The sequence below is a fragment of the Nycticebus coucang genome, chromosome 23 (assembly GCF_027406575.1).
Source record: "Nycticebus coucang isolate mNycCou1 chromosome 23, mNycCou1.pri, whole genome shotgun sequence".
Lineage (NCBI taxonomy): Eukaryota > Metazoa > Chordata > Mammalia > Primates > Lorisidae > Nycticebus > Nycticebus coucang.
In genome coordinates this window covers 14,038,264-14,064,600 of record NC_069802.1, presented here as the reverse complement: position 1 = coordinate 14,064,600, position 26,337 = coordinate 14,038,264, and the positions used below count along the sequence as shown (strand labels likewise).

The 26,337-nt window shown below is 42.4% G+C and overlaps 1 protein-coding gene across 3 annotated transcripts in view; it reads right to left on the bottom strand.

Annotated features, from left to right (window-relative positions):
* RFC1 (replication factor C subunit 1) overlaps nucleotides 1–24,826 on the bottom strand; it is an 84,031-nt gene extending 59,205 nt beyond the window's left edge. The window contains exons 1-4 of one of the 3 annotated variants that reach the window (XM_053577526.1): nucleotides 24,702–24,811; nucleotides 21,566–21,682; nucleotides 6,233–6,361; nucleotides 4,205–4,280 (exon numbers count right to left, since the gene is read on the bottom strand). In XM_053577526.1, coding sequence (XP_053433501.1) covers nucleotides 4,205–4,280; nucleotides 6,233–6,361; nucleotides 21,566–21,682; nucleotides 24,702–24,704 — 325 coding nt within the window. In that variant the 5' untranslated portion in view covers nucleotides 24,705–24,811. Of the gene's footprint in view, nucleotides 1–4,204; nucleotides 4,281–6,232; nucleotides 6,362–21,565; nucleotides 21,686–24,701 lie in introns of all 3 variants that reach the window. The other 2 variants (XM_053577524.1, XM_053577527.1) reach the window with 2 other exon arrangements.
* Between the last annotated feature and the right edge of the window lie 1,511 nt (nucleotides 24,827–26,337).

The following is a 26,337-nucleotide window of genomic DNA, read 5'->3' as shown; positions in this document are numbered from 1 at the left end:
TTGGCTCATAGCCCCTTCCTCCATCTTCAGAACCAGGAGCATCAAGCAGAGTTCTTCCCACGCCACTATCTCTCTGATTCTCTCCCTCCCCACATAGTCAATCTCTCCCAAAATCTCTTCTGGCTCCCCAGTTCCTGTTTGAGCCCACCTGAATAATCCAGGACAATCCCCCTATTTTAAAGACATCTAATTAGCCATCTTAATGCCACCTGCAACTTTTGCTTTCTTTTGTTGTGTAGCCTAACAGATTCACAAATTCTAGGATATTCTGAGGGGCAATTATTCTATCTGCCACAGCCTAATTGCCCAGACCACTTAAATATAAATCAGGACAAAGAATGAGGACTCAGCATAGCGCCTGGTTAAAATAAAAAAAAAGACAGACATTTCAGAAACTTTAATGTCCACCTCCTCCTCTGCAGCACATACTTACAAATCCTGTCTCTAGGACTGCAAAACAGTACAACCTCTATGGAAAATAGTCTGGAGACATCGCAAAGAACCAAAAGTAGATCTACCATAATTCAATCTAACAATTTCACTACCAGGCATTTACTCAAAGGAAAAAGGGGCAGTTTATCATAAGACACTTGCACTCAAATGCACAATTCACAACGGCAAGGATATAAAGACAACCCGAATGCCTTCCAATCCATGCGTGGATTAATAAAATGTGGTATTGTGTATTATACGCAGTACCATAACCTACTACTCAGCCATAAAAAAAATTGGTAATTCAGTATCTTCTGTAACAATCTGGGTGGACCTAGAGACCATGCTTCTAAGTCAACAATCACAAGAGTGGAAAAACACCACATGTACTCAATACTAAATCGGAAATAGTCGGTCAACACATAGTCAACACTTACATGCACATAAGTAACACTCAACAGGAACCAAGTGGGGGATTAATTCACACACAATGGGTAAATGTGCTCATTCTGGCTGAAGGGCACACATACTACTTCGACCTTAAACGTACAAAACTATGTAACCAAAATGTGTATACCCCTGCAATACTGAACTAAAAAAAATTTTTTTAAATCCCATCTCGTTGTCTGGAACAGAATAGAGAACCAAGAGATGAATCCAGCTACTTACCATTATTTGATCTTTGACAAGCCAATTAAAAATAGTCAGTGGAGAAAAGATTCCCTATTTAACAAATGGTGCTGGGTGAACTGTGGCGAAATATAAAAGACTGAAATTGGACCCACACCTTTCACCATTAACTAAGATAGACTCTCACTGGATAAAAGATTTAAACTTAAGACATGAAACCATAAAAATACTTGAAGTGCAGGGAAAACTCTTGAAGGAATCGGCCTGGGTGAATATTTTATGAGGAGGACTCCCCAGGCAATTGAAGCACTATCAAAAATACATTACTGGGACCCGATCAAACTAAAAAGCTTCTGCACAGCCAAGAACATAGTAAGTAAAGCAAGCAGACAGCCCTCAGAATGGGAGAAAGTATTTGCACGTTATACCTCCGATAAAGGTTTAACAACCAGAATCCACAGAGAACTCAAACGTATTAGCAAGAAAAGAAAAGTGATCCCATCTCAGGGTGGGCAAGGGATTGAAGAGAAACTTCTCTAAAGAAGACAGACACACGATCTACAAACACATGAAAAAAAGCTTATCATCCTTAATCATCAGAGAAATGCAAATCAAAACTACTTTGAGATATCACCTAACCCCAGAAAGAATAGCCCACATAACAAAATCCCCAAACCACAGATTTTGGCGTGGATGTGGAGAAAAGGGCACACTTCTACACTGCTGGTGGGAATGCACACTAATACGTTCCTTCTGGAAGGATGTTTGGAGAATACTTAGAGACCTAAAAATAGACCTGCCATTCGATCCTATAATTCCTTTACTAGGTTTATACTCAGAAGACCAAAAATCACAATATAACAAAGACATCTGTACCAGAATGTTTACTGCAGCCCAATTCACAATTGCTAAGTCATGGAAGAAGCCCAAGTGCCCATCGACCCACGAATGGACTAGCAAATTGTGGTACATGTATACCATGGAATATTATGCAGCCTTAAAGAAAGATGGAGACTTTATCTCTTTCGTGTTTACATGGATGGAGCTGGAACATATTCTTCTTAGCAAAGTATCTCAGGAATGGAAGAAAAAGTATCCAATGTACTCAGCCCTACTTATGAAGCTAATTTATAGCTTTCACATGAAGGCTATAACCAAACTATAGCACAAGAATATGGGGAAAGAACCAAGGAAGGGAAAGAAAGGGGGGAGGTTAGAGTGGAGGGAGAGCAATGGGTGGGGCCACACCTACAGTGCATCTTAGAAAGGGTACAGGCGAAACTTACAAAATGCAGAATACAAATGTCTACATACAATAACTAAGAAAATGTCATGAAGGCTACATTGAAGTTTGATGAGAATATTTCAGATTGTATATGAAACCAGCACATTGTACCCCTTGATTGTATTAATGTACACAGCTATGACTTAATAAAAAAAAAAAATCCCATCTCATGACTCGGGGCCTGTGGCTCAAGCAACTAAGGCGCCAGCCACATACACCTGAGCTGGTAGGTTCGAATCCAACCCAAGCCTGCCAAACAACAATGATGACTGCAACCAAAAAAAAATAAAATAAAATAAAAAATAGCCAGACACTGTGGCAGGCGCCTATAGTCCCAGCTACTCGGGAGGCAGAGGCAGGAGAATCACTTGAGTCCATGAGTTGGAGGTTGCTGTGAGCTGTGATGCCACAGCACTCTACCCAGGGTGACAGCTTGAGGCTCTCTCTCAAAAAAAAAAAAAAAAAACCTACCTCATACTTTTCTAAACTGTATAGAACAATTAAATTTCCAGTTTCCCTCCCAAAAAAGAAAACTCTTTGGGAAAAGGGACATATATTTCTTTCAAATACCATACAGAGCAACACAAGGCACACAGTAAATACTCAATTACTTTTAGAATTGGCTGAGAACCTTTCATAGCACTGTCAAAATCTTGTCAAAACCTGTAACTATTTCTTAGGCTACATTTTTAATTCACAGATAGAAATAAACATTAAAAAAAAGAATTCACGGGCAGCACCTATGGCTCAGTCGGTAAGGCGCCGGCCCCATATACTGAGGGTGACGGGTTCAAACCCGGCCCCGGCCAAACTGCAACCAAAAAATAGCCGGGCATTGTGGCAGGCGCCTGTAGTCCCAGCTACTCGGGAGGCTGAGGCAAAAGAATCGCTTAAGCCCAGGAGTTGGAGGTTGCTGTGAGCTGTGTGAGGCCACGGCACTCTACCGAGGGCCAAAGTGAGACTCTGTCTCTACAAAAAAAAAAAGAATTCACACCAGATTGATCTTCTCCACCAAAGCAAAAACAAACTTTTTGAATTCTACCATCATTTCTGCATCATAAAAGGCATACACAAAAATTCACTCCTGACTAGGTTGGCATGGTGGCTCACATTTATAATCCCAGTATTTTGGGAGGCCAAGGAAGGAGGACTGCTTGCGGGTAGGAGTTTGAAACCAGACTGAGAAACATACTGGGACCCTGTCTATATTAAAAAAAAAAAAAAAAAACCCAGAAAAAATTAGCTTGGCATGATGGCTCATGCCTATATTCCTACCTACCAGGAGGATCACTTGAGCCCAGGAGTTTGAAGTCTCAGTGAGCTAGGACATCCCACTACATTCTAGCTGGGACAACAGATCAAGTCCTTGTCTCAAACAAAAAAAACAAAAAAAGAAAAAAAAGTTCCCTAGTTTAAAATTATATAAAAAGAAAAGGCTTTGTTTATTCCTGTTTAAATGCAACAAAAATGAACCAAAAGTTCAAGCACAAAAGTTAAATTGTAGACCTTTACTTTAAAAACAATATTCTGAAGTACTATTTTTAAAATCAGTTTCTAAGAACCTCAATCCAGAGACCTTCATATGAATGTCTTACAAATAAATACATCATATTCAAAGTTTGAGACATGCTACATACTCCATCTGCCTCTGAATGAATCTTTAATCTATTAACATATTTTTGTTGATATATTCTGCAGTTAGATAAAATTGTTTAAAACTTTGGTTAAACATAAAGCCCTCTTCTCACAGCACCTACTGATATCACAGAGAGTCGTGTGCCTCAGGATATAGTTTATAAAACACTAAGGGATATAAAACAACTTTAGAACTATAAAGTTCCTCATAAGAAATATTACCTGAATCATAGATGATCCTCTTTTTCTTGTTTGGTTGCTTCTGTTTGGAGACATCCTCCTTAGAAGAATTATTTACCTATAAACATCACAGTATAATTAGAACACAAGCCTATGTAACTTACCCTTTTCTTTCTCATTAGATTTAGGCTCAAGGCTCAGTGGTTCTCAACCAGGGGCAATCTTGCCCTCCCCCCTAGAGACATCTGTAGTATTAGTCTGGAGACATTTCTCCTTGTTACAACTAGGGGAGGGGGGGGTGTTACTATAATCTAATGCAGTGAAAAAAAAAAAAAAAAATTTTGTTTTTTTTTTTTTTTTGAGGCACAGTCTCACTGTACCACCCTCAGTAGAGTGCCATCGTGTGACAGCTCACAGCAACCTCAAACTCTTGGGCTTAAGTGATTCTCTTGCCTCAGCCTCCCAAGTAGCTGGGACTACAGGTGCCCACCACAAAGCCCGGTTATTTTTTCATTGCAGTTGTCAATTGTTCAGCTGGCCCAGGCTGGTTTCGAATCAGCCAGCCTGGGTGTATGTGGCCGGCACCATAACCACTGTGTTACAGGTGCTGAGCCTAATGCAGTGATTTTCAACTGGTGTCACGAGAGGATCTTAGGTGTACTGTGAAAATTTTTAAAGATCATTAATTAAATTACTTTCAAAAGAAGTTCAAAGCTCAGTAAGAATATTCTTTTTTTTTTTTCTGAGACAGAGCCTCAAGCTGTCACCCTGGGTAGAGTGCTGTGGCATCACAGCTCACAGCAACCTCCAACTCATGGGCTCAAGCGATTCTCCTGCCTCCGCCTCCAAAGTAGCTGGGACTACAGGTGCCCGCCACAACGCCCAACTATTTTCTGGTTGCAGCCATCATTGTTGTTTGGCAGGCCCAGGCTGGATTTGAACCCACCAGCTCAGGTGTTATGTGGCTGGCAACCACAGAGAATTTTCCAAATCTTCCAATTTTGGCCCAGTTCTGCTCCAGTTTCTTCAATTCATCTCTTCCTCTTGTATGTTATTATCAGTCAGGAAAACTCAAGCCATACCTCCAATATTTTGAAATCTCAGTTGAAGGGTGGTGCCTGTGGCTCAGTGGGTAGGGTGCCGGCTCCATATACCCAGGGTGGTGGGTTCGAACCTGGCCCCAGCCAAACTGCAACAAAAAAAATAGCTGGGCATTCTGGTGGGCTCCTGTAGTCCCAGTTACTTGGGAGGCTGAGGCAAGAGAATCTCCTAAGCCCTGGAGTTGGAGGTTGCTGTGAGCTGTGACGCTATGGCACTCCGCTGAGAGCAATAAAGTGAGACTCTGTCAAAAAAAAAAAAAATCTCAGTTGAATATCTTAATTTCATCATTCACAAGTGCCATTTTTTTCACAAAGTACTAGAACACAACTTAGTCAAGTTCTTTGCCATTTTATGGCAAGGATTGCCTTTCCTTCAATTTGTAAGACCCTCTTCCTCATTTCCTTTTTAGACCCTATCAGGTTGGCCTTTAACATTCATATTCCTACTGACATTCTGTTCATGCCATGTTGAAGTAATTCAACTACTTTATGGTTAAAATAGAGGCCTATTGGTTGGGCATGGTGGCTCATGTCTATAATCCTAGCACTGTGGGAGGCAGAAGGAATGGATTGCCTAAGCTCAGGAGTTTGAGACCAGCCAGAGCAAGCATGAGACCCCATCTCTACTAAAAATAGAAAAACCAGCTGGTGGGCGGCGCCTGTGGCTCAGTCGGTAAGGCGCCAGCCCCATACACCGAGGGTGACGGGTTCAAACCCGGCCCCGGCCAAACTGCAACCAAAAAATAGCCGGCGTTGTGGCAGGCACCTGTAGTCCCAGCTACTCGGGAGGCTGAGGCAAGAGAATTGCTTAAGCCCAGGAGTTGGAGGTTGCTGTGAGCAGTGTGAAGCCACGGCACTCCACCAAGGGCAATAAAGTGAAACTCAGTCTCTACAAAAAAAAAGAAAGAAAGAACTGAGCTTATTTAACACTTGGTATAATGCAAAATATAATAGTATCTGGAAAACTAACCTTGATTTCCTTTATTCCTTTCTTTGTTTTTAATGTTTCTTCAGCAGACTTTGTTTTCTCAATCTTCTTTACAGTTTCACTTCCAAGTTTCTTTCCACCTGGTATAACTCCAAAAAATTTCCTAATGTCCTGAAAGCAAAAAGGAGATGACATAAACATTAACAGCAAAAAATTCCAACTTCAGTTGTAAAATGGGCAGCATTTCACACACGCTGGTTTACCCTAAGTAATTTCTCCAAATTGAGATAGTTCCATGTGTGCAGTAATATCCTTTTTATGTGCAAAAGTTAACTGCTAAAATTACCTGACTTAAGAATTTGCCTGGGCCGAGCTCAGCGGCTCAGGAAGGTAGATTGCCCGAGTTCAGGAGTTTGAACTTGACCCCGTCTCTAAAAATAGCCAGGCGTTGTGGCAGGCACCTAGTCCTAGGTACTTGGGAGGCTGAGGCAAGAAAATCACTTAAGCCCAAGAGTTTGAGGTTGCTGTAAGCTGTGATGCCACAGCACTCTGCCAAGGGCAACATAGTGAAACTCTGTCTCAAAAAAAAAAAAAAGTGAGACTTGTCTCAAAAAAAAAATGTCAGAAATTTGTAACACACACACACAAATAACTTTGTGGCTAAGCCAATAACTAAAGCAAATAAATGAGGTACACAGGCTTAAGTTTTTTAAAAGTTAAAAGAATTTCCTATTTTTACACCCTGTTTTGTAAATCTGATCCACAGAAGTTACAAATCCATCCTAATTAAGTCTAAGTCTAAAAAATACTGCTTACAGGATATCTCAGCATTGAAAGACATTTGTGTCAGATGCTAAAGAGAAAAACAATATATAAAACCATAGTCTGTCTTATAACTTGCAGAATCAAATTTGAGGCTGACATCTACTTACCTTATTCCTTCTGGAGGAAATGAGAATTTCACTTTTGAAATTACACAGTGATTCTTCACTCCAACAGTGGTGATTGTTTAAACACACACAGAAAAGGGGAGATGGTGCATATGCACCCTGGAAACACCAGGACTGTACGTTAAACATCAGGTTAAAGCAAGCAGTGGTTTTCAACCTGCTTTGGGACCACATGTGCTTCAAACCACAAAGAAAAAACAAAACATAATTGGGAGGATGAACTGCTGGTAACATTGTATTGAGCTCTCTGATGTTTGTAAAAAACCTGCACTGCCAGGCCACAGCACTGTTACACATTTCCTTCCTATGCAATTCCGCCCACTCACATCTCCTTTCTTTTCCTTTCTCATTATTTTACCCTCCTCCTCTTTGCTCCCCATATTGATGGCAGCATAAAACTAAAAGAAATCGCAAAATCTTGATCTAACTCAGTCTACACTAAAAATCTAAACTTTGTGGCTCGGCGCCTGTGGCTCAAGCGGGTAAGGTGCCAGCCACATACACCTGAGCTGGCCCGCCAAACAACGACAGCTGCAACCAAAATATAGCCAGACATTGTGGCAGGTGCCTGTAGTCCCAGCTACTTGGGAGGCGGAGGCAGGAGAATCACTTGAGCCCAGGAGTTGGAGATTGTGACAGCTTGAGGCTCTGTCTTACAATAAATAAATAAATAAATAAACCTAAACTTTTGGAAAAGAATTTTCATCAGAATGGAAGCCATCCTACTCCCATCTTCCCAGGCCTATCTCTAGCGTAAGCAGCCATCTTGGGTGTGAACATCTAAGAGGCAGAGATGAGCAAGTTGGCCCTAATGTATTGACTGGGACTTCACCTGACTCTCATAATTAGCATTCCCTGCTTAGTAGGTCTTCAGCGATATCATGAAATGCAGAAGAATAAGTCTAAGAGCTAATCATACTCCCAAGTAATAGATCTGGACACCTCCCTTACCTGCAAAGAATTCTTGCTGGGTATATAAACAGAAAAAGGAAATTTGCAATTGTATTTTTATAATCTTGGCAAGGGGAAAGCCTTCAAAGCAGAATTTCAAGGCTAGAAACCACACATAAAGAAAGGCAGATTTTAATCTGTTTTTGGATTAGAGTTTATTTTAAAAAAAGATCAGACTGCACAAAAATGAAACAAAAGTTGCCATACACAAAGTTAAAATACAAGCAACAGAGCTGAGCACAGAGGAGTTTGAGTTCAGCCTGGTGATCATAGCAAGACCATGCCTCAAAAACATTTAAAAAGAAAAGGCAACCAGCTTAAAAATAGCTACAAATCATTAAAGGTAATCCAATAGAAAAACGAATTACACCAACTAATAGGCAAAGCATAAAAGAAATACAAATAACCAACATACATAATAAAAGAAGCTCAATTTCAAATTAACAGGCAGATAAATTAAAACTTGATTTCTTTCCCCAAAGTTTTAAAAGATTGATAATACCCAAATTTGTCAAGGATGTTGGGAAACAAATGCTCACATACTACATCGCTGATGAAAATAAAAACTAATACTAGTTAGGCTCAGTGGGCAGGGCACCGGCCCCATATACCAAGGGTGGCAGGTTAAAACCCGGCCCCAGCCAAACTGCAACAAAAAAATAGCTGGGCCTTGTGGCGGGCACCTATAGTCCTAGCTACTCGGGAGGCTGAGGCAAGAGATTCGCCTAAGCCCAGGAGTTGGATGGAGGTTGCTCTGAACTGTGTGACGCCACAGCACTCTACCATGGGCGATAAAGTGAAACTCTGTCTCTACAAAAAAAAATTAAAAAAAAAACTAATACAAGTTACTTTATTTCTCTGCCCCTTAGTATTTTCGTGATGCCACTTGTCTCAGAAGAGGCTGGTGAGGATCACAGGTGGTACAAACAAAAACGTTCAGCATGGAACCTGAGCCTCCAAATCTCTAACATACTTTTTCACTTGACCATTGAGTGCCCCCATCAGGGTTTTCCTATAACTCTAAGGAGCCCTACCCCACAATTAGCAACGTGGCCTTTTGCTTCTCAATTTTCCTGATATACTTGATCCTCACATGCCAGGGACTTAGGACACAAAGTGAGCATCTCTCCATGAAGAAAATCCCCTCGTGACGCCTCCTGGAAGACAAACTAGTACGTAAAGAATTGAATACAATTCAGTGCTAAGACAAAGCTAATCACAAGGCTACTGAGAACACCAGAATAATCTCAGGGACTGCTTCCAAAAGAAATACCTGAACTAGGTCTTAAAATGATTTAGCAGAGGGCGGCGCCTGTGGCTCAGTAAGTAGGGCGCCGGCCCCATATGCCGAGGGTGGCGGGTTCAAACCCAGCCCCGGCCAAACTGCAACAAAAAAATAGCCGGGTGTTGTGGCGGGCGCCTGTAGTCCCAGCTGCTCGGGAGGCTGAGGCAAGAAAATCACGTAAGCCCAAGAGTTAGAGGTTGCTGTGAGCCGTGTGACGCCACGGCACTCTACCCGAGGGCGGTACAGTGAGACTCTGTCTCTACAAAAAAAAAAAAAAAAAATGATTTAGCGGAGACCTAGAAATCTTACAGCTGAGTATTTACCCAAAGGAAAGGAAATCAGTATGTCAAACAGGTGTCTACACAACCCTGTTTATAATAGCAGCACTATTCACAACAGCCAAGAAATGCAATCAAAGTTTCCATGAATGGATAAAGAAAATGTGATATATACACACAATGGAATACGATTCAGCCATAAAAAAATGAAATTCTGTCATTTGTGACAACGTAGATGGTGGAGGACAGTATGTTAAATAAAATAAGCCAGACACAGAAAGACAAATACCACATTATCTCACATGGGGAACCTTAAAAAGTTGTTCTCACAGAAGCAGAGGACTCCCCAGAGGCTTGGGAGTAGTGGGGTGGAAGAACGGGGAAACATTGGTTAACAAACACTAGATTAGAAGAGTACGTTTTGGTGTGCTACTACTCAGTAAGGTGATTACAGTTAACAATAATGTATTGTTCATTTCCAAATAGCAGGAAGAGAGGATTTTGAATATTAGCTTCACAAGAAGCAATGTTCAAGGTGATAGATATGCTAGTTACGGTGATTTGATCATTATACAATGTATACATGTATCAAAGCATCACATTGTACCCCATAAATATACACAATTTACATGTCAATTAAAAATAAATGTGGGTGCAGAGGCACCTACAGTCCCAGTTACTCAGGAATCTAAGGCAAAAGGGTCGTTTGAACCAGGAGTTCAAAGGTGCAATGATCTATGATTTCAAGTTTGAATTCCGGCTGGGCAACATAAGAAGACCCCATCTCTAAAAATTAAAATAAAATTAAACTTTTAAAAATCATTACAATATAGGTGGCGCCTGTAGCTCAGGCGGCTAAGGCTCCAGACACATATACCAGAGCTGGCAGGTTCAAATCCAGCCCCAGCCTGGCAAACAACAATGACAACCACAACCAAAAAAATAGGCGGGCGTTGTGGTGGGCGCCTGTAGTCCCAGCTACTTGGGAGGCTGAGGCAAGAGAATGACTTAAGCTCAGGAGTTGGAGGTTGCTGTGAGCTATGACACTATGGCACTCTACCCAGGGTGATAGCCTGAGGCTCTGTCTCCAAAAAAAAAAAAAAAGGCATTACAATATGTATCTTAGAGTCATAGAACTTTAAGTTTGAATACATTTCTGTAAGTTCCACACAGCAGACCTGTCTCTCTTGGTCATCACTATTACCTCAAGGACCAGAGCCAGCATCCCAGATAAGTAAGACGATTAATATCCAGTGAAGACGCAAATGGTTATTCCTAACGCCTTATTTCTGACTTTCACAACTGAAAAGAGGCTCTCAGAGCCTCAGAAAAAGAGGCTCTTGATTATATAAAATAAAATGGTAGTTGACAGCAGTGCCCATAGCTCAGTGGGTAAGGCACTGGCCACATACACCAAGGTTGGTGGCTTCGAACCCGGCCTGGGCCAGCTAAACAACAATGACAACTACAACAACAACAAAAATAGCTGGGCGCTGTAGCAGGTGCCTGTAGTCCCAGCTACTTGGGAGGCTGCGGCAAGAGAATCATCCCTTAAACCCAAGAGTTTGAGGTTGCTGTGAGCTATGAAGCCAGGACACTCTACCGAGGGCAACATAGTGACACTCTGTCTCAAAAAAAATAAAAAAGGTAGCATTTGCTTTTAAACATTATACACGTGTATTAAAAGAATCTTTAATTGACTGGGCTTATGCCTGTAATCGTAGCACTCTGGGAGGCAGAGGCGGGTAGATTGCTGAGCTCAGGAATGACACCAGCCTGAGCCAGAATGAAGACACCTCCCCCCACCCCATCTCTACTAAAAATATGAAAACTAGCCAGGCACCTAGAGTCCCGGCTACGGGGGAGGGTGAGGAAAAGGATCACTTGAGCCCAAGTTTGAGGTTGCTGTGAGCTATGACACCAGGGTACTCTACCCAGGAGAACAGAGTGAGACTCTGTCTCCAAAAAAAAAATAAGAATCTTTAATTGAGATTTTTTTTTTTTTTGCTATGACTCAATGTAATGATTTTTGTCTTAAGAAATTTTAAGATATTCAATTAACACTAACCATTATTTCTGAGCTATATTATTAAAGTTGACTTTCTATAATTGATCCTATGTTACTACTCTGATATTACAACATTGTGGCTATTAAAAAAACAAAAAAAATACTTTCACTTTGAGGAGGATATTTCCTTTTCTTCAAAATCTGTTTAGCCAAACAAATTACATTTTTTAAAAATCTGAAATAGCACTATGTAAATAGTCGATGTTACAGATATAGGAAAGTCTAGCACAGGCCTCAAGAACCTCCCTGAGGAAAACACCAGTGAGTAAAACAAGTACTGTACATGTGGTCTGAAAAAAATCTGAATGTTAACAAGTTCAAGCTAGGAAGTATTGTAAGGGCCTGCATCAACCTCTCCCACTCATTCATTTATTCATTCAAGAAATATTTACTGAGAGCCTTCTATGGCCAAGAACTATTCTTAAGTGCTTAGGATAAACACTAAGGCCAAATTTCTGTTCTTGTGATGCTTTCCATTCAATTTTCAGCTCTTGATTTTTCTGTCATTAGAAAACAAAGCAGAGCAAAGGAAATAAAGAACAGATGAAATAAAGCACAGCAACGGAATAAAACAGGGCATAGAAACTGCTCCCCCTACTTAAGTCATCTGAGAGGCTGTTCCCATGACAGTGAAAAGACCTGTTTCCATTTTTTTTTTTTTTTTGTAGAGACAGACTCTCACTTTATCATCCAGCTCACAGCAACCAACTCCTGGGCTTAGGCGATTCTCTTGCCTCAGCCTCCAGAGAGCTGGGTCCACAGGCGCCAGCCACAACACCCGGCTATTTTTTGTTGCAGTTTGGCCTCAGTACATGGGGCCGGTGCCCTACCCACTCAGCCACAGGTGCCACCCTTTCTTTTTTTTTTTTTAAAACAGAGTCTCACTTTGTCGCCCTCAGTAGAGGACCATGGTGTCATAGCTCACAGCACCCTCAAACTCTTGGGCTCAAGAAATTCTCTTGCTTTAGTCTCCCACATAGTGGGGAATACAGGTGCCCACCACAACGCCTGGCTATTTTTAGAGACAGGGGTCTCACTCTGGCACAGACTGGTCTCAAACTCGTGAGCTCGGCAATCCACCCACCTCGGCCTCCCAGAGTGTGAGTATTACAGGCATGAGCCACTCCGCCCGGCCTTCCATTTCCATTCTTGAGGCAAAGAGGATATAAGATTCTAAAGTTCTTAGACTATTTTCTCAATGAAATACTATATCACTGGGCGGCGCCTGTGGCTCAGTGAGCAGGGCGCCAGCCCCATATGCTGAGGGTGACGGGTTCAAACCCGGCCCCGGCCAAACTGCAACCAGAAAATAGCCGGGCGTTGTGGCGGGCGCCTGTAGTCCCAGCTACGCGGGAGGCTGAGGCAGGAGAAACGCCTAAGCCCGGAGTTGGAGGTTGCTGTGAGCTGTGTGACGCCATGGCACTCTACCGAGGGCAATAAAATGAAACTCTGTCTCTACAAAAAAAAAAAAAAAAGAAAGAAAGAAATACTATATCACTGAAGGGTTTGGGTACCTTATCCAAAAATACAAACCAACGATGACGTAACTAAACATGAAGTGGAAATAATTATCTAATTTAGGCTTCAGAAAACTTAATTCTCCTATTATCATACCTGCATGAGTGGGATAACTAAAGCATTTGAGACTGTGCTAACGTACTGATTATGTTTTGTTTTTTGAAACAGTCTCAAGCTGTTGCCCTGGGTAGAGTGCAGCGGTGTCATAGCTCACAACAACCTCCAACTCTTGGGCTCAAGCGATCCTCTTGCCTGTTTTTCTATTTTTTTAGTAGAAACGGGGTCTCACTTCTGCTCTGGCTGGTCTTGAATTTGTGAACTCAAGCAATCCACCCATCTCAGCCTCCCAGGGTGCTAGGATTACAGGTGTGAGGCACTGCACCCAGTCTAATGTACTGATTATGGTTTGGGGTTTTTTGTTGTTGTTGTTACTGAGTCTCACACAGGTACTATCTTTCCTCCTCACACTCACTCCTCTACTCCCACTGCCACTGCCCTGACTCACGACTTCATTTATTTACTAATGCAGGACTTACTCTGTGCCATACAATGATTTAAGCACTTTTAAAATACTCATTTAATCCACATAACTATGAAGTTGTTACCTCCAATTTACAAGACATTCTCAAGTAAAACTTTTGAAATCTAAGGTGCTCCTAAATGTAAGCAAAAAAAACAAAGACTTTTTCATTTTCCTACTTTAAGGTATAACTAACAATTCCACAAACCTGTCAGAGAAGCACTATCATGCAGCCCAAATACAACTTTAATACACAGTGTCCCAAAAATCACTCCTAAAGTCTCCATACACAGAGGAAAAGGGAAATTGTAGCTAAATATTTGTACCTTTATTTACAAAATATTCATTACAAAATTTTACAGAGGTGCCCAATGCTAGAGAATATTATATTCTGCAAATATTTTATAAAATTTTGCAATGAATACTTAGTAAATAAAGTACATTTAGCTACAATTCCTCATCTCCCTTATGTATGGCATCTTTACTGGCAACTTTTGGGACATCCCATATATATGCCAAGCCAAAGTACCAGACTTTGTCCATCCTCAAAAAAAATCATGCATTTTTCAAGTCTTGAACCCACAGAGAGGTTTCCAATGTGGTTGGGTATAAATTTATTAAAAGAATTATAGATCGGGCAGCGCCTGTGGCTCAGTGAGTAGGGCGCCGGCCCCATATGCCGAGGGTGGCAGGTTCAAGCCCAGCCCCGGCCAAACTGCAACCAAAAAATAGCCGGGCGTTGTGGCGGGCGCCTGTAGTCCCAGCTAGTCGGGAGGCTGAGGCAAGAGAATCGCGTAAGCCCAAGAGTTAGAGGTTGCTGTGAGCCGTGTGACGCCACAGCACTCTACCCGAGGGCGGTACAGTGAGACTCTGTCTCTACAAAAAAAAAAAAAAACAAAAAAGAATTATAGATGGGGCGGCGCCTGTGGCTCAGTGAGTAGAGCGCCGGCCCCATATGCCGAGGGTGGCGGGTTCAGGCCCAGCCCCGGCCAAACTGCAACAAAAAATAGCCGGGCGTTGTGGCGGGCACCTGTAGTCCCAGCTGCTTGGGAGGCTGAGGCAAGAGAATCGCGTAAGCCCAAGAGTTAGAGGTTGCTGTGAGCCGTGTGACGCCACGGCACTCTACCCGAGGGCGGTACAGTGAGACTCTGTCTCTACAAAAAAAAAAAAAGAATTATAGATGAAAAAATTTTTCTGCAATAAACCGTCCCTCCTAAACCACATATAACTAAACTATCACAGTGACCTTCAGCTTTAAAAGGTCAAAGTACAAACACTGACATATATTTACTTTGAAGTATAACCAAACACTTGTAATTACTTTTTTCCACTGCTGACAAACTCAAGCAACAAAACGGTTGTATTTGTCTGTCAAAATATGGAAAGAAAGCAAATTACATTACTGTGTTCACTTATCTTTGAAGAGTACAGGGTTTTATGCAAAATAAATACCGCAGTGCTCTGAAGAGTGATTGCAAAAATATTTTATTTTAGCTTTACTTCTCTATTTTGAGAGTAACAAAAAAATGTTAATATTTCTTTTTTTTTTTTTTTTTTTTTTGGTAGAGACAGAGTCTCACTTTATCACCCTTAGTAGAGTGCCATGACTTCACACAGCTCTCAGCAACCTCCAACTCCTAGGCTTAGGCGATTCTCCTGCCTCAGCCTCCCAAGTAGCTGGGACTACAGGTGCCCGCCACAACACTCGCTATTTTTTTGTTGCAGTTCAGCCAGGTCCAGGTTTGAACCCACCACCCTCAGTATATGGGGCTGGCGCCCTACTCATTGAGCCACAGGCGCCGCCCTCTGGTTAATATTCTTTAATTGACCACCAAATTCATGAGCAGAAAGTATTATCAACACACTTCACAAATCTGCCCAAATATAAAAATCTTTTTATCTTGAAAACCACTAAAAGGCAAAAAAAAAAAAATTTTTTTTTTTGAGAGGGAGTCTCACCTTGTCACCCTGGGTAGAGTGCCATGGTGTCATCATAGCTCACAGCAAACTCAAACTCTTGGGCTCAGCCTCCCAAGTAGCTGGGACTACAAGCCCCTATCACTACTCCTGACAGGTGTTTTTTTTTTTTTTAATAATTCTTTAATATTACTCAATATTTAGTTTCCCCAAATTTTTCAAAGTACCTTTTTGCAGTTTTTGGCCAGGGCTGGCTTTGAATCCGCCACCTCCGGCATATGGGACTGGTGCCCTACCCCTTGGAACCACAGGAGCCGCCCCCGACAGGTTTTTTCTACTTTAGTAGAGACAGGGTCTCACTCTTGCTCAGTCTGGTCTAGAACTCCTGACCTCAAGCAATTCTCCCTCCTCAACCTCCCAGAGAGCTAAGATAATAGACAGGAGCCACCTTGCCTGGCCCTCTAAAATCCAACTATTTATCTGACTAAAATACATAATGATAAAACTGGTGGCAAGACTTCAGAAAAAAAATTATGAGACGGCTAATTAAAAGTATTTGAAATTATATTAATTATACTTTGGAAGCAAAGAAAAACCTAACATAAGGTTTTCCCCCTAAGATCAGCAAAAAACAAGATATTCAATCTTGCCACTCGTATTCAACATTTTGGAAGTTCTAGCTAGAAGAATTGATCAGAAAATTAAATAAAAAGCATCTAGATTGGACAAGAAGTAAAACTATTTCTGTTTGCAGATGAAGCAATCTTAAATACCTAAAATAGTAAGGAATCCACTAAAAAACAATTAGAACTAATAAATTAGTTCAGCAAGGATATAAGATCAATATACAAAAATCTGTATCTTTGCAATAAACAATCCAAAAGTGGAACAAAGGAAATAATCTCATTTAAATCATGAAGCAGGCTCAGCACCTGGACCCCAGTGGTTATGGCGCCAGCCACATAAACACTGAGGGTGGTGGGTTCGACCCAACCCAGGCCTGCTAAACAACAATGACAACCGGAACAAAAAATATCCAGGCATTGTAGTGGGCACCTGTAGTCCCAGTTACTCGGGAGAATAACTTGAGCCCAAGAGTTTGAGGTTTCTGTGAGTTGTGATGCCATGGCACTCTACCTAGGGTGACAAAGTGAGACTCCGTCTCAAAAAAAAAAGAAAAGAAGTATAAAATTCATACTCTGAAAACTACAAAATATTGTTTAAGGAAATTAAAGCTCTAAAATAAATGGAAAGACAGCCCATGTTCCGGGATGGTAATACTCCCCCAATTGATCTATATATTGAAAATATTCCAGCTTGACGTCTGTGGCTCAAGGAGCTAAGGCGCCAGCCACATACACCTGAGCTGGCTGTTCGAATCCAGCCTGGGCCCGCCAAACAATAATGATGGCTGCAACAAAAAATAGCTGGGCATTGTGGCAGGTGCCTGTAGTCCCAGCTACTTAGGAGGCAGAGGCAGAATCATTGGAGCCCAGGAGTTGGATGTTACTGTGAGCTATGATGCCACAGCACTCTACCCAGGGCAACAGCTTGAGGCTCTGACTCAAAAAAAAAAAAAAAAAAGAAAGAAAATATTCCCTATGGAAATCTCAGCTGGACTCTTAGCTAATTCTAAAATTCAAATGGAAATTTAAGGGACTGGAATAGCCTATTCTTGAAAAAGAATAAAGTTGAAGGATTCATACTTCCTGATTTCAAAATTATTACAAAGCCACAATAATGAATATGGTATTATGCCAGGCGAGGTGGCTCACTGCCTATAATCTCAGCACTCTGGGAGGCTGAGGCAGGTGGACTGCCTGAACTCAGGAGTTCAAAACCAGCCTGAGCTAGAGACAGACCTCATCTCTAAAAATAGCCGAGCTTGTGGTGGGTGCCAGTAATCTCAGCTACTTGGGAGACAGAGGCAAGAGAATTGCTTGAGCCCAGGAGTCTGAGGTTTCTGTGAGCTATGTTGCCAAGGCATTCTACCACAGGTGACAAAGTGAGACTCTGTCTCAATTAAAAAAAAAAAAAAATAGTGTGTTGTTGGCATTAGGATAGACATATAGAACAATGGAATACACTTCAGAATCCAGAGTCCAGTAAGAAAACCTCACATTTACAGACAACTGATTTCTGACAAGGGGACCAAGATATTAATAATTCAATCAGGGGGTGGTACCTGTGGCTGCCACCTCCGGGCCATATACCGGAGGTGGCAGGTTCAAACCCAGCCCCGGCCAAAAACAGCAAAAAAAATTCAATGAGGAAGCCTGGCGCAGTGGCTCCATATTAAAATTCAATGAGGTGGCTCAGCACCTGTAGCACAGTGGTTACGGCACCAGCCACAGTTCCAACACAGCCCAGACCTGCTACACAACGACAACTGCAACCAAAAAAGCCAGGCGTTAAGGTGGGCACCTGTAGTCCCAGCTACTTGAGAGGCTGAGGCAAAAGAATCATTTAAGCCCAAGAATTTGAGGTTGCTGTGAGCTGTAATGCCACTGCACTCTACCAAGGATGACATAGTGAGACTCTGTCTCAAAAAAATAAAATAAAAATTCAGGCTCGGCGCCTGTGGCTCAAGCGGCTAAGGCACCAGCCACATACGCCTGAGCTGGCGGGTTCGAATCCAGCCCGGGCCCACCAAACAATGATGGCTGCAACCAAAAAATAGCCAGGCGTTATGGAGGGCGCCTGTAGTCCCAGCTACTTGGGAGGCGGAGGCAGGAGAATCGCTTGAGCCCAGGAGTTGGAGGTTGCTGTGAGCTGTGATGCGACAGCACTCTATCCAGGGTGACAGCTTGAGGCTCTGTCTTAAAAAATTAAAATAAGATAAAAATAAAAATTCAATGAGGATGCCAGGCGCCGTAGTTTACGCCTATAATCCTAGCTAGCACTTTGGGAGGCCAAGGTGGGTGGATCACCTGAGCTCAGGAGTTCGAAACCAGCCTCAGCAAAAGCAAGACCAAGACCTAGTCTCTAAACATTAGCCAGTGTAGGGCGGCACCTGTGTCTCAACGAGTAGGGCGCCAGCCCCATATACCAAGGGTGGCGGGTTCAAACCCAACCCCAGGCCAAACTGCAACAAAAAAAATAGCCAGGCGTTGTGGCAGGCACCTGTAGTCCCAGCTACTCAGGAGGCTAAGGCAAGAGAATCACCTAAGCCCGTGAGCTGGAGGTTGCTGTGAGCTATGATGCCATAGCACTCTACCAAGGGTGACAAAGTAAGGCTGTCTCTAAAAAAAAAAAATAGGGCGGCACCTGTGGCTCAGTCGGTAGGGCGCCGGCCCCATATACCGAGGGTGGCGGGTTCAAACCCGGCCCCGGCCAAACTGCAACCAAAAAATAGCCGGGCGTTGTGGCGGGCGCCTGTAGTCCCAGCTACTTGGGAGGCTGAGGCAAGAGCATCTCTTGAGACCAAGAGTTTGAGCTTGCTGTAAGCTAAGATGCTATGGCACTCTACCAAGAGCAACAAAGTGAAACTCTGCCTGAAAAAATAAAATAATAATTCAGTGAGAAAAGAATAGTCTTTTCAAAAAATGGTGCTGGGACAACTAGATATCCACATACAAAAAATAAACTTGGATCCATACACTTCATACCCTACACAAAAATTAACTCAAAACAGTAAAAAGTCCTAAATGTAAGCGCTAAAACTATAAAACGCTTAGAAAGCACAAATTTTCATGACCTTGGATTAGGTAATGGAGGACTTAAATGATGAGAAAAGGGCAGACATGCAAGGACCTAGAGAAAGAGTATTTCAAGTTAAAGAAACAGCAAGAACAAAAGCCTTGAAACAGAAACAGAACCAGCCTCAGAAGACAGAGAGAAATCAGAGAGGTAGGTAGAAGATTCAGAGGCCAAGTACAAGTATGTGTGTTTAGCAAAAGCTGTATCACAGCACTCCACTCAAGGGTACCATTTCAGGGCAGCGCCTGTGGCTCAGTCGGTAAGGCGCCGGCCCCATATACCGAGGGTGGCGGGTTCAAACCTGGCCCCGGCCAAACTGCAACCAAAAAATAGCCGGGCGTTGTGGCGGGCGCCTGTAGTCCCAGCTACTCGGGAGGCTGAGGCAAGAGAATTGCTTAAGCCTAGGAGTTGGAGGTTGCTGTGAGCTGTGTGAGGCCACGGCACTTTACCTAGGGCCATAAAGTGAGACTCTGTCTCTACAAAAAAAAAAAAAAAAAAGCAAGATCATTGTTAAGAAGAAACCAAAGCAAATAAATCCATTTCACTTAAAAGTGGGGCATGAAGTTTAAAAAAAAAAAGGGTACCATTTCACATAGTGAAACCATGAAGTGAAAGGTGTCCCTACGATGAAACAATGAAGCAGCTCAGATTACAATGTATTTAAATTGACCTGATTGCTCTTCCAAAAGGCTGTCTCTTAAGTCTCATGTGTGTCTAGTTCAACCAGCCCTATATTTTCAATTATACTAGTCAATTATATACACTGACTTCTTAAAATGGCATCTCTCAGGTTTTATTCACATTTTCAACAATTAAATATCATAGCATTCAAATAGTTTACATGGCTTTTTTATTACTTTTGTTTTTCATTTTATTCCTATTCCTTTAGTAGATAATACAAGATAGTCAAAATGCAAAAGGGTAAAAAGGTCTCCCTCCTATCCCGCCTCTCAGGCACATAACTTCCCATCTTTGGAAGCAACAAATGTTAGCAGTTACTAACTTTCCAGTAAAGTTAGGTAAGTTTCCAGGGAGATTTTATACTTTGGCAATTATTTCATATCAGACTATTAAGTGTTGGCTCAGCACCTGTAGCTTAACGGCTAGGGACTGCAAACAACAATGACAACTACAACCAAAAAATAGCCAGGCGTTGTGGCAGGTGCCTGTAATCCCAGCTACTTGGGAGGCTGAGGCAAGAGAATCACTTACGCCTAAGAGTTTGAGGTTACTGTGAGCTGTGATGCCACAGCACTCTACCCAGGGTAATAGCTTAAGACTCTGTCTCAAAAAAAAAAAAAAAATCAGACGATGAAGTGTTCTCATTTTTCTAATGGCTGCATAGTATTCCACTGTGTGGATACAGTATTTTGTTCCTTAATTAATAACTATTAATTAGAAAATATCTGGGGGGAGGCAGGCACAGTGGCTCAAGCCTGTAATCCCAGTACTCTGGGAGGCCGAGGCGGGTGGATTGCTTGAGCTCACTAGTTCAAAATCAGACTAAGCAAAAGCGAGATCCCATCTCTACTAGAAAAAGAAAAACTGAACCAGCAAGAGGCAAGAGGATAGCTTGAGCCCAAGAACTGGAGGTTGCTGTGAGCTATGTATGACACCGTGGCACTCTCCCCAGGGCAAGAACTTGAGAAAAAGAAAGTATTGGCCAAAAACCACAAAAAAAAAAAAAAAAAAAAAAAAAAAAGGTGGCGCCTGTGGCTCAAAAGAAAAAGAAAGTATCTGGGTGGAAAGGCAGCTCCCAGGGCAAGGACTGTTAACTTTCATCTATGGATGGGCTTCAGAAGATAGGTGAACCCCCTAAAGGGTGTGTATGTGCCTGTACCATTTCTGTGGGCAGAAAATTTGCATACCATTCCCCACATTTTTCTTTCTTTTTTTTTTTTTTTTTTACTCCTTACTTTTAAATATTTTAAACAAGTACAGTAATTTTTTCTGCACTACTTTCTGCCAGGTCCTGTAGTTTAAGAGCATGCTTAATTTTGGAAGCAGGTTCTATCATTATCCCCACTTCACAGATGAGCCATTTGAGGTTTAAAATGGTCAGGGCAATTCGCACAAGTGAAGGAACCTGGGTCTGAACACAGGTCGTTTGAGTCCAAGCCCATGCTGAGAAATACTCTGCTGTCCTTACTGATGGGCCTCAAACCTGGACATGTATTTTCTGCCCTTACTTTCATCTCCATTTGACTTAACTCTCCAGTTGAGGGACTTGAAACCCCAGAGCGCACTGATCTCGTTTTCTTTGTCAATGGATTCCTGGGGCTTTTGAAATCCCGCGTCACAGGTAACTGCTTGAAAGACATTTAAAAAAGAAAAGCATTTTATGCTTTGACTTTATGAAAGTACCTTGAGGCGGTTCAGACCCTTTACCTGCTGGGCATTAGAATGAAAAATGCACTTGGCCCACCTGAACTTTTGGGTTGGGGCCTAGTTGCTGAGGGGTTGGGGCCTAGTTGCTGAGGTCCCCACATTTTTCAAAAGGAACTGTGACCCCAAAATTAAGAACTACAATCTTATAATGTAACTTGAGTAAAAATGTTCAATGAACATTTATTAAACATAATTTTATGGTTTGGTTTGGTTTTTGAGACAGAGTCTCACTATATCACCCACAATAGAGTGCTGTAGCATCACAGCTCACAGCCACCTCAAACTCTTAGGCTTAAGTGATTCTCTTGCCTCAGCATCTCAAGTAGCTGCAACTACAGGCATCCACCACAATGCCCAGCTATTTTTTCATTGCAGTTGTCATTGTTGTTTTAACTGGCCTGGGCTGAGTTCGAACCTGCTAGCTTCAGTGTATGTGGCAAGTGCCATAGCCAGTGTGCTACGGGCACCGTCTATGGTTTTGTTTTTTTGGTTTGGTATTGTTGTTGTTGTTTTGAGACATGGGCCTGTTGTCTTGCTCTGTTGCTAGGGCAAGGAGTCCAGTGGTGTCATCATCGCTTACCATAATTTCAAACCTATAAAAGCAATCCTCCTGCTTCAGCCTCCTGAGCAGCTCAGACAACAGGCCCATGTCACCATGCCCAGCTAATTTTCTTTTTTTTTCTTCTGCAGAAAAGATTCCTTCTTGCTCAGGCTGGTCTTGGTCTCCAACTCCTGGCCTCAAGCAATCTTCCTGCCCAAGCCTCTCAAAGTGCCAAGATTACAGGTGTGAGCCACTTCACTGGGCCTGAACAGAATTTTAGTGTAGGGGCTTGCTAATTTTTGTACTAGGGAGGGGTACATTAATATATATATCACACACACACACAACATATATAGTATATATATATCTTATATAAGTATATACGTAAGTTTACTATTTACACTGCACACAAGCCTTACATCCACTGTGTGTGTGTGTATATATATATATATTTTTTTTTTTAAGAGACAAGACCTCTACTACACCATGAAAAGAATAAAATTTTGACAGTACCTAAATGATCAAAGTTGACTGTACAAGCTGCTGCCTACGAAAACTAACAACATCAAAGTCATCTATGATGCCCCTTAAAATCTACATAACTAGGCCAGGCACAGTGGATCACGCCTGTAATCCTAGCACTTTGGGAGGCCGAGGCAGAAGGATTGCTTGAGCTTACAAGTTCGAGGACCAGCCTGAGCATAAAGCGAAACCCCATCTCTACTAAAAATAGAAAAACTGAGGCAAGAGCATTGCTTGAGCCCGAGAGGTGGAGGTTGCTGTAAGCTATGATGCCACAGCACTCTAACCAGGGTGACAGCTTGAGACTCTGTCTCAAAAAAAAAAAAAATCGACATAACTTTCCAAAAGGCCCTTACTAAGAAAATAGATTATTAGTAGTTATATAGTAGCACTACATATAATGTCTACTATCTACCAGCCATCAGAATGGAAGCTTTACATGTATTTTCTTGAATAATCTTCAAAACAATCATTTTAGGTAGCTATTATTTTCCCTCCTTTTATGGGTATTTAAGTTAAGCTATTTACCTGCTCAAGACCACCTATTAAAACTACACTATACTAATACAGTAATTAACTATAAACTATTAAAGTCATCCCATTCTTCACCTTCAAGACTCCAAATCTCCTCAATTTTTCATAATACCACAGTGCCTGAATTCCAAAATGTAATGATAATCATTTTAGAGAGACTGTATAATGTAGTGAACAGAAACATCCAGGTTCTAATCCCAGTTCAACCATCTACTTGTTGTACAATAAATTGTTTAAACTCTAAAAGGTGCCTTTTACCATTTGTAAAACTAGATCACAGTAGGTTGAAATGAGAAAAGGTATCTAAAATAAACAGTAAATAAACCTGAAGAAGACACTTGGTCTAGGATAGTTAGTATTACTTTATTCTTTTTTGAGAAAAAAAAACACAAAGGGCTTCAAGTTCCCCAATGTGGCATACGACTTTTATCCCCTAGAATGCCTAGGATGTTGTCATTATGATAAGGTAAAGAATGACTGAAAAACTTGTATCTGATTGTTAAGTATCTTGCGGCTTAATGGAACATCTTAAACTGCCCTTTAAATTAGACACACGTAACTTGCATCCATTGTCATACCATCACGAAAGTCTGTTTTGCTGAATGCATAATTATTTCACTCTCAATGTGTTTGAATGCTTTATAAAGAATGATGCACTGAGGTTCTGGGTATTTTTTAAATATTCTTTTGACATCCGGTGATTGATGACAGTTGTCAAGTGTATTACATCTGTTTCTATTCGCTGTATTTATTTTTCCTGGTAAATCCTGTTATCCGTTTGACTTCTATGAGCTCTTCTAAACAAAATAAAACATACTCCCCATGCCTTCGGTCTCAAAATGGCTCGGATGAGCGTCAATGAGCGGAAATGGCATGAGCGGAGCTAATAATAGAAGTTGAAGGCCCTAAATAACTTACTTATTCATGAGAAAATAAAGTTTCATAGGAAGCTTAAAATCCACGCTTTAGGCAGGACTCAAACTGAAGTTCCAGGCAACACTAAACAGGAAAAAAAACTGCCGCTGCGTCCCAAAATTACCATCATTACTCCCTCCTTTCCTTCCTTCCTCCCTTTCCCCAAGAATGGAAAAAAAAAAAGTGCAAGTGCCGCGTACCAACTAAATCCGCGTGCAGTCAAGCCCTGGCGGCGGCCGAGCGCTGGAGCCCGCGGTGCGAGGAAAGTTGCGCACCCCGCGCCGGGTGTGTGGCCCCTTCTCCGCCTTAGTTCCCTCCGGAGCCAGCCCGCCTCCCCCACCCTGCACACCACGAGCGTCCCGTCCACACCCGGCCTGCAAAGTCTCCCACAGCCCCGAGCCGCACGGCCACCGCTAGGGGCTCACCATCGCAGCCCCAGGATTGAGGCGCCGGCGGACGGGCCGGCCCGCTGGCGAATCCGTTACAGGGGCTCGGGATCCATTCGCGCCAACAACTTCTCCCGCGAAGTGGAAGCAGGCGAAGGCGGAGGCGCGCGATGATGACGTCGAGGAGCGCTTCCCTCCTGCCCCGCCCCGAGGCGGCGGGGCGGGGCTTCTGCCCCGGTGCTGTACGGCAGACCGCGGCGGGCGGGGCGTTGCCGGCGCGTCTGTGGTTGGAAGGCGGGTTGGTGTTACTGGTGTTGCGGGTGCTCAAGAGGGGCGTCCGGAAAGCGAGGAGGGTGCACTGGGTTCCTCAGTTACGCGTCTGGAGGGTGCACTGCCCTGCTGTGGTTTTCAAAAGTTCGTACTACCACCTCGCCGTAAGATGAACATTTTTAGATGTACGTCTTACATATTATATATAAATATTCTGAAATAAGAGCTTAATCAAGCAATGTTTATCTTGATCTTTTTTAATATTTGACGACTGAAATTTTTTTTCGCCTACTAATAAGAGAAGACCCTATAGTAATAAGAGAAAACCACCAGGCTAAAGAATAATATTTTGTTTTGACTTTGCTTGTTTTGCTTTGTTTTAGAGACTAGTCTTGAACTCCTGCCCTCAAGCAGTCTTCCTTCCTGGGCCTTTCAAAGTGTTGGGTTTGTAGGCATGAGCCCACGAGCCCAGCCAGGACAATCTTTATATTGTACAATTCCAGAGCAAAAGGACTTTAGCAAAATCATTTACTCATCACCACCTACCCTTACACCCCCTTTTTTTTTTGTAGAAATTGGGTTTCTGTATGTTCCCCAGGCTAGTCTTGAACTCCTAGGCTCATGCAATCCTCCTGCCTCAACCTCCGAAAGTGCTGGGATTGTAGGTGAGAGCCACTGACCAGATCATCAACCCCTTTCTTGTTTTTTTCTTTGCTTTTTTTTTTTGCAGTTTGGGCCAGGGTCAGACTTGAACCCGCCACACCGGGTATATGGGGCCAGCATCCCATCAACCCCTTTTTAAATTTATTTTATTACTATAACCTTTTTCTTTCTTTCTCTCTCTTTTTTTTTTTTAAACAAAGCCTCCCTTAGTTGTCCCAGCTCATTGCAACCTCAAACTCCTGGGCTCAAGTGATCCTCCCCAGTAGCCAGCACTACAGGGGCACATCACCAGGCTTAGCTAGTATTTTTTTTACTATTATTATTATAGAAACAGAGTCTTATTTCTGCCCAGGCTAGTTTTGAACTCCTGACCTCAAGTGATCTCCTTAGTCTCCCAAAATGCTAGGATACAGGCATGAGCCACTGTACCTGGTCAATCCCATTTTATGATGAAAAAGAGGAGGCCCCAACAAGTTGGAATCTAGGCCTCCAAGCTCCCAAACCTGCACTGCTCTAAATCCCTCAAACAGCAGTGGTGTTTTTGAAGCCAAGGCATAACAAAGTCCTTCTCCACTGAAAAACGATGATAGAGAAAGCTTTGGAGTAAACAGGTTTTATATTAATAGATAAGCAACTGAATTGTGGAATACAATGCATACAATTTTAAGAGAAAACCTGAGACCTGAGTTTTGCTCAATAGGGCATCGGCCCTAGACTTTCACATCCTTACCCACCCACTCCC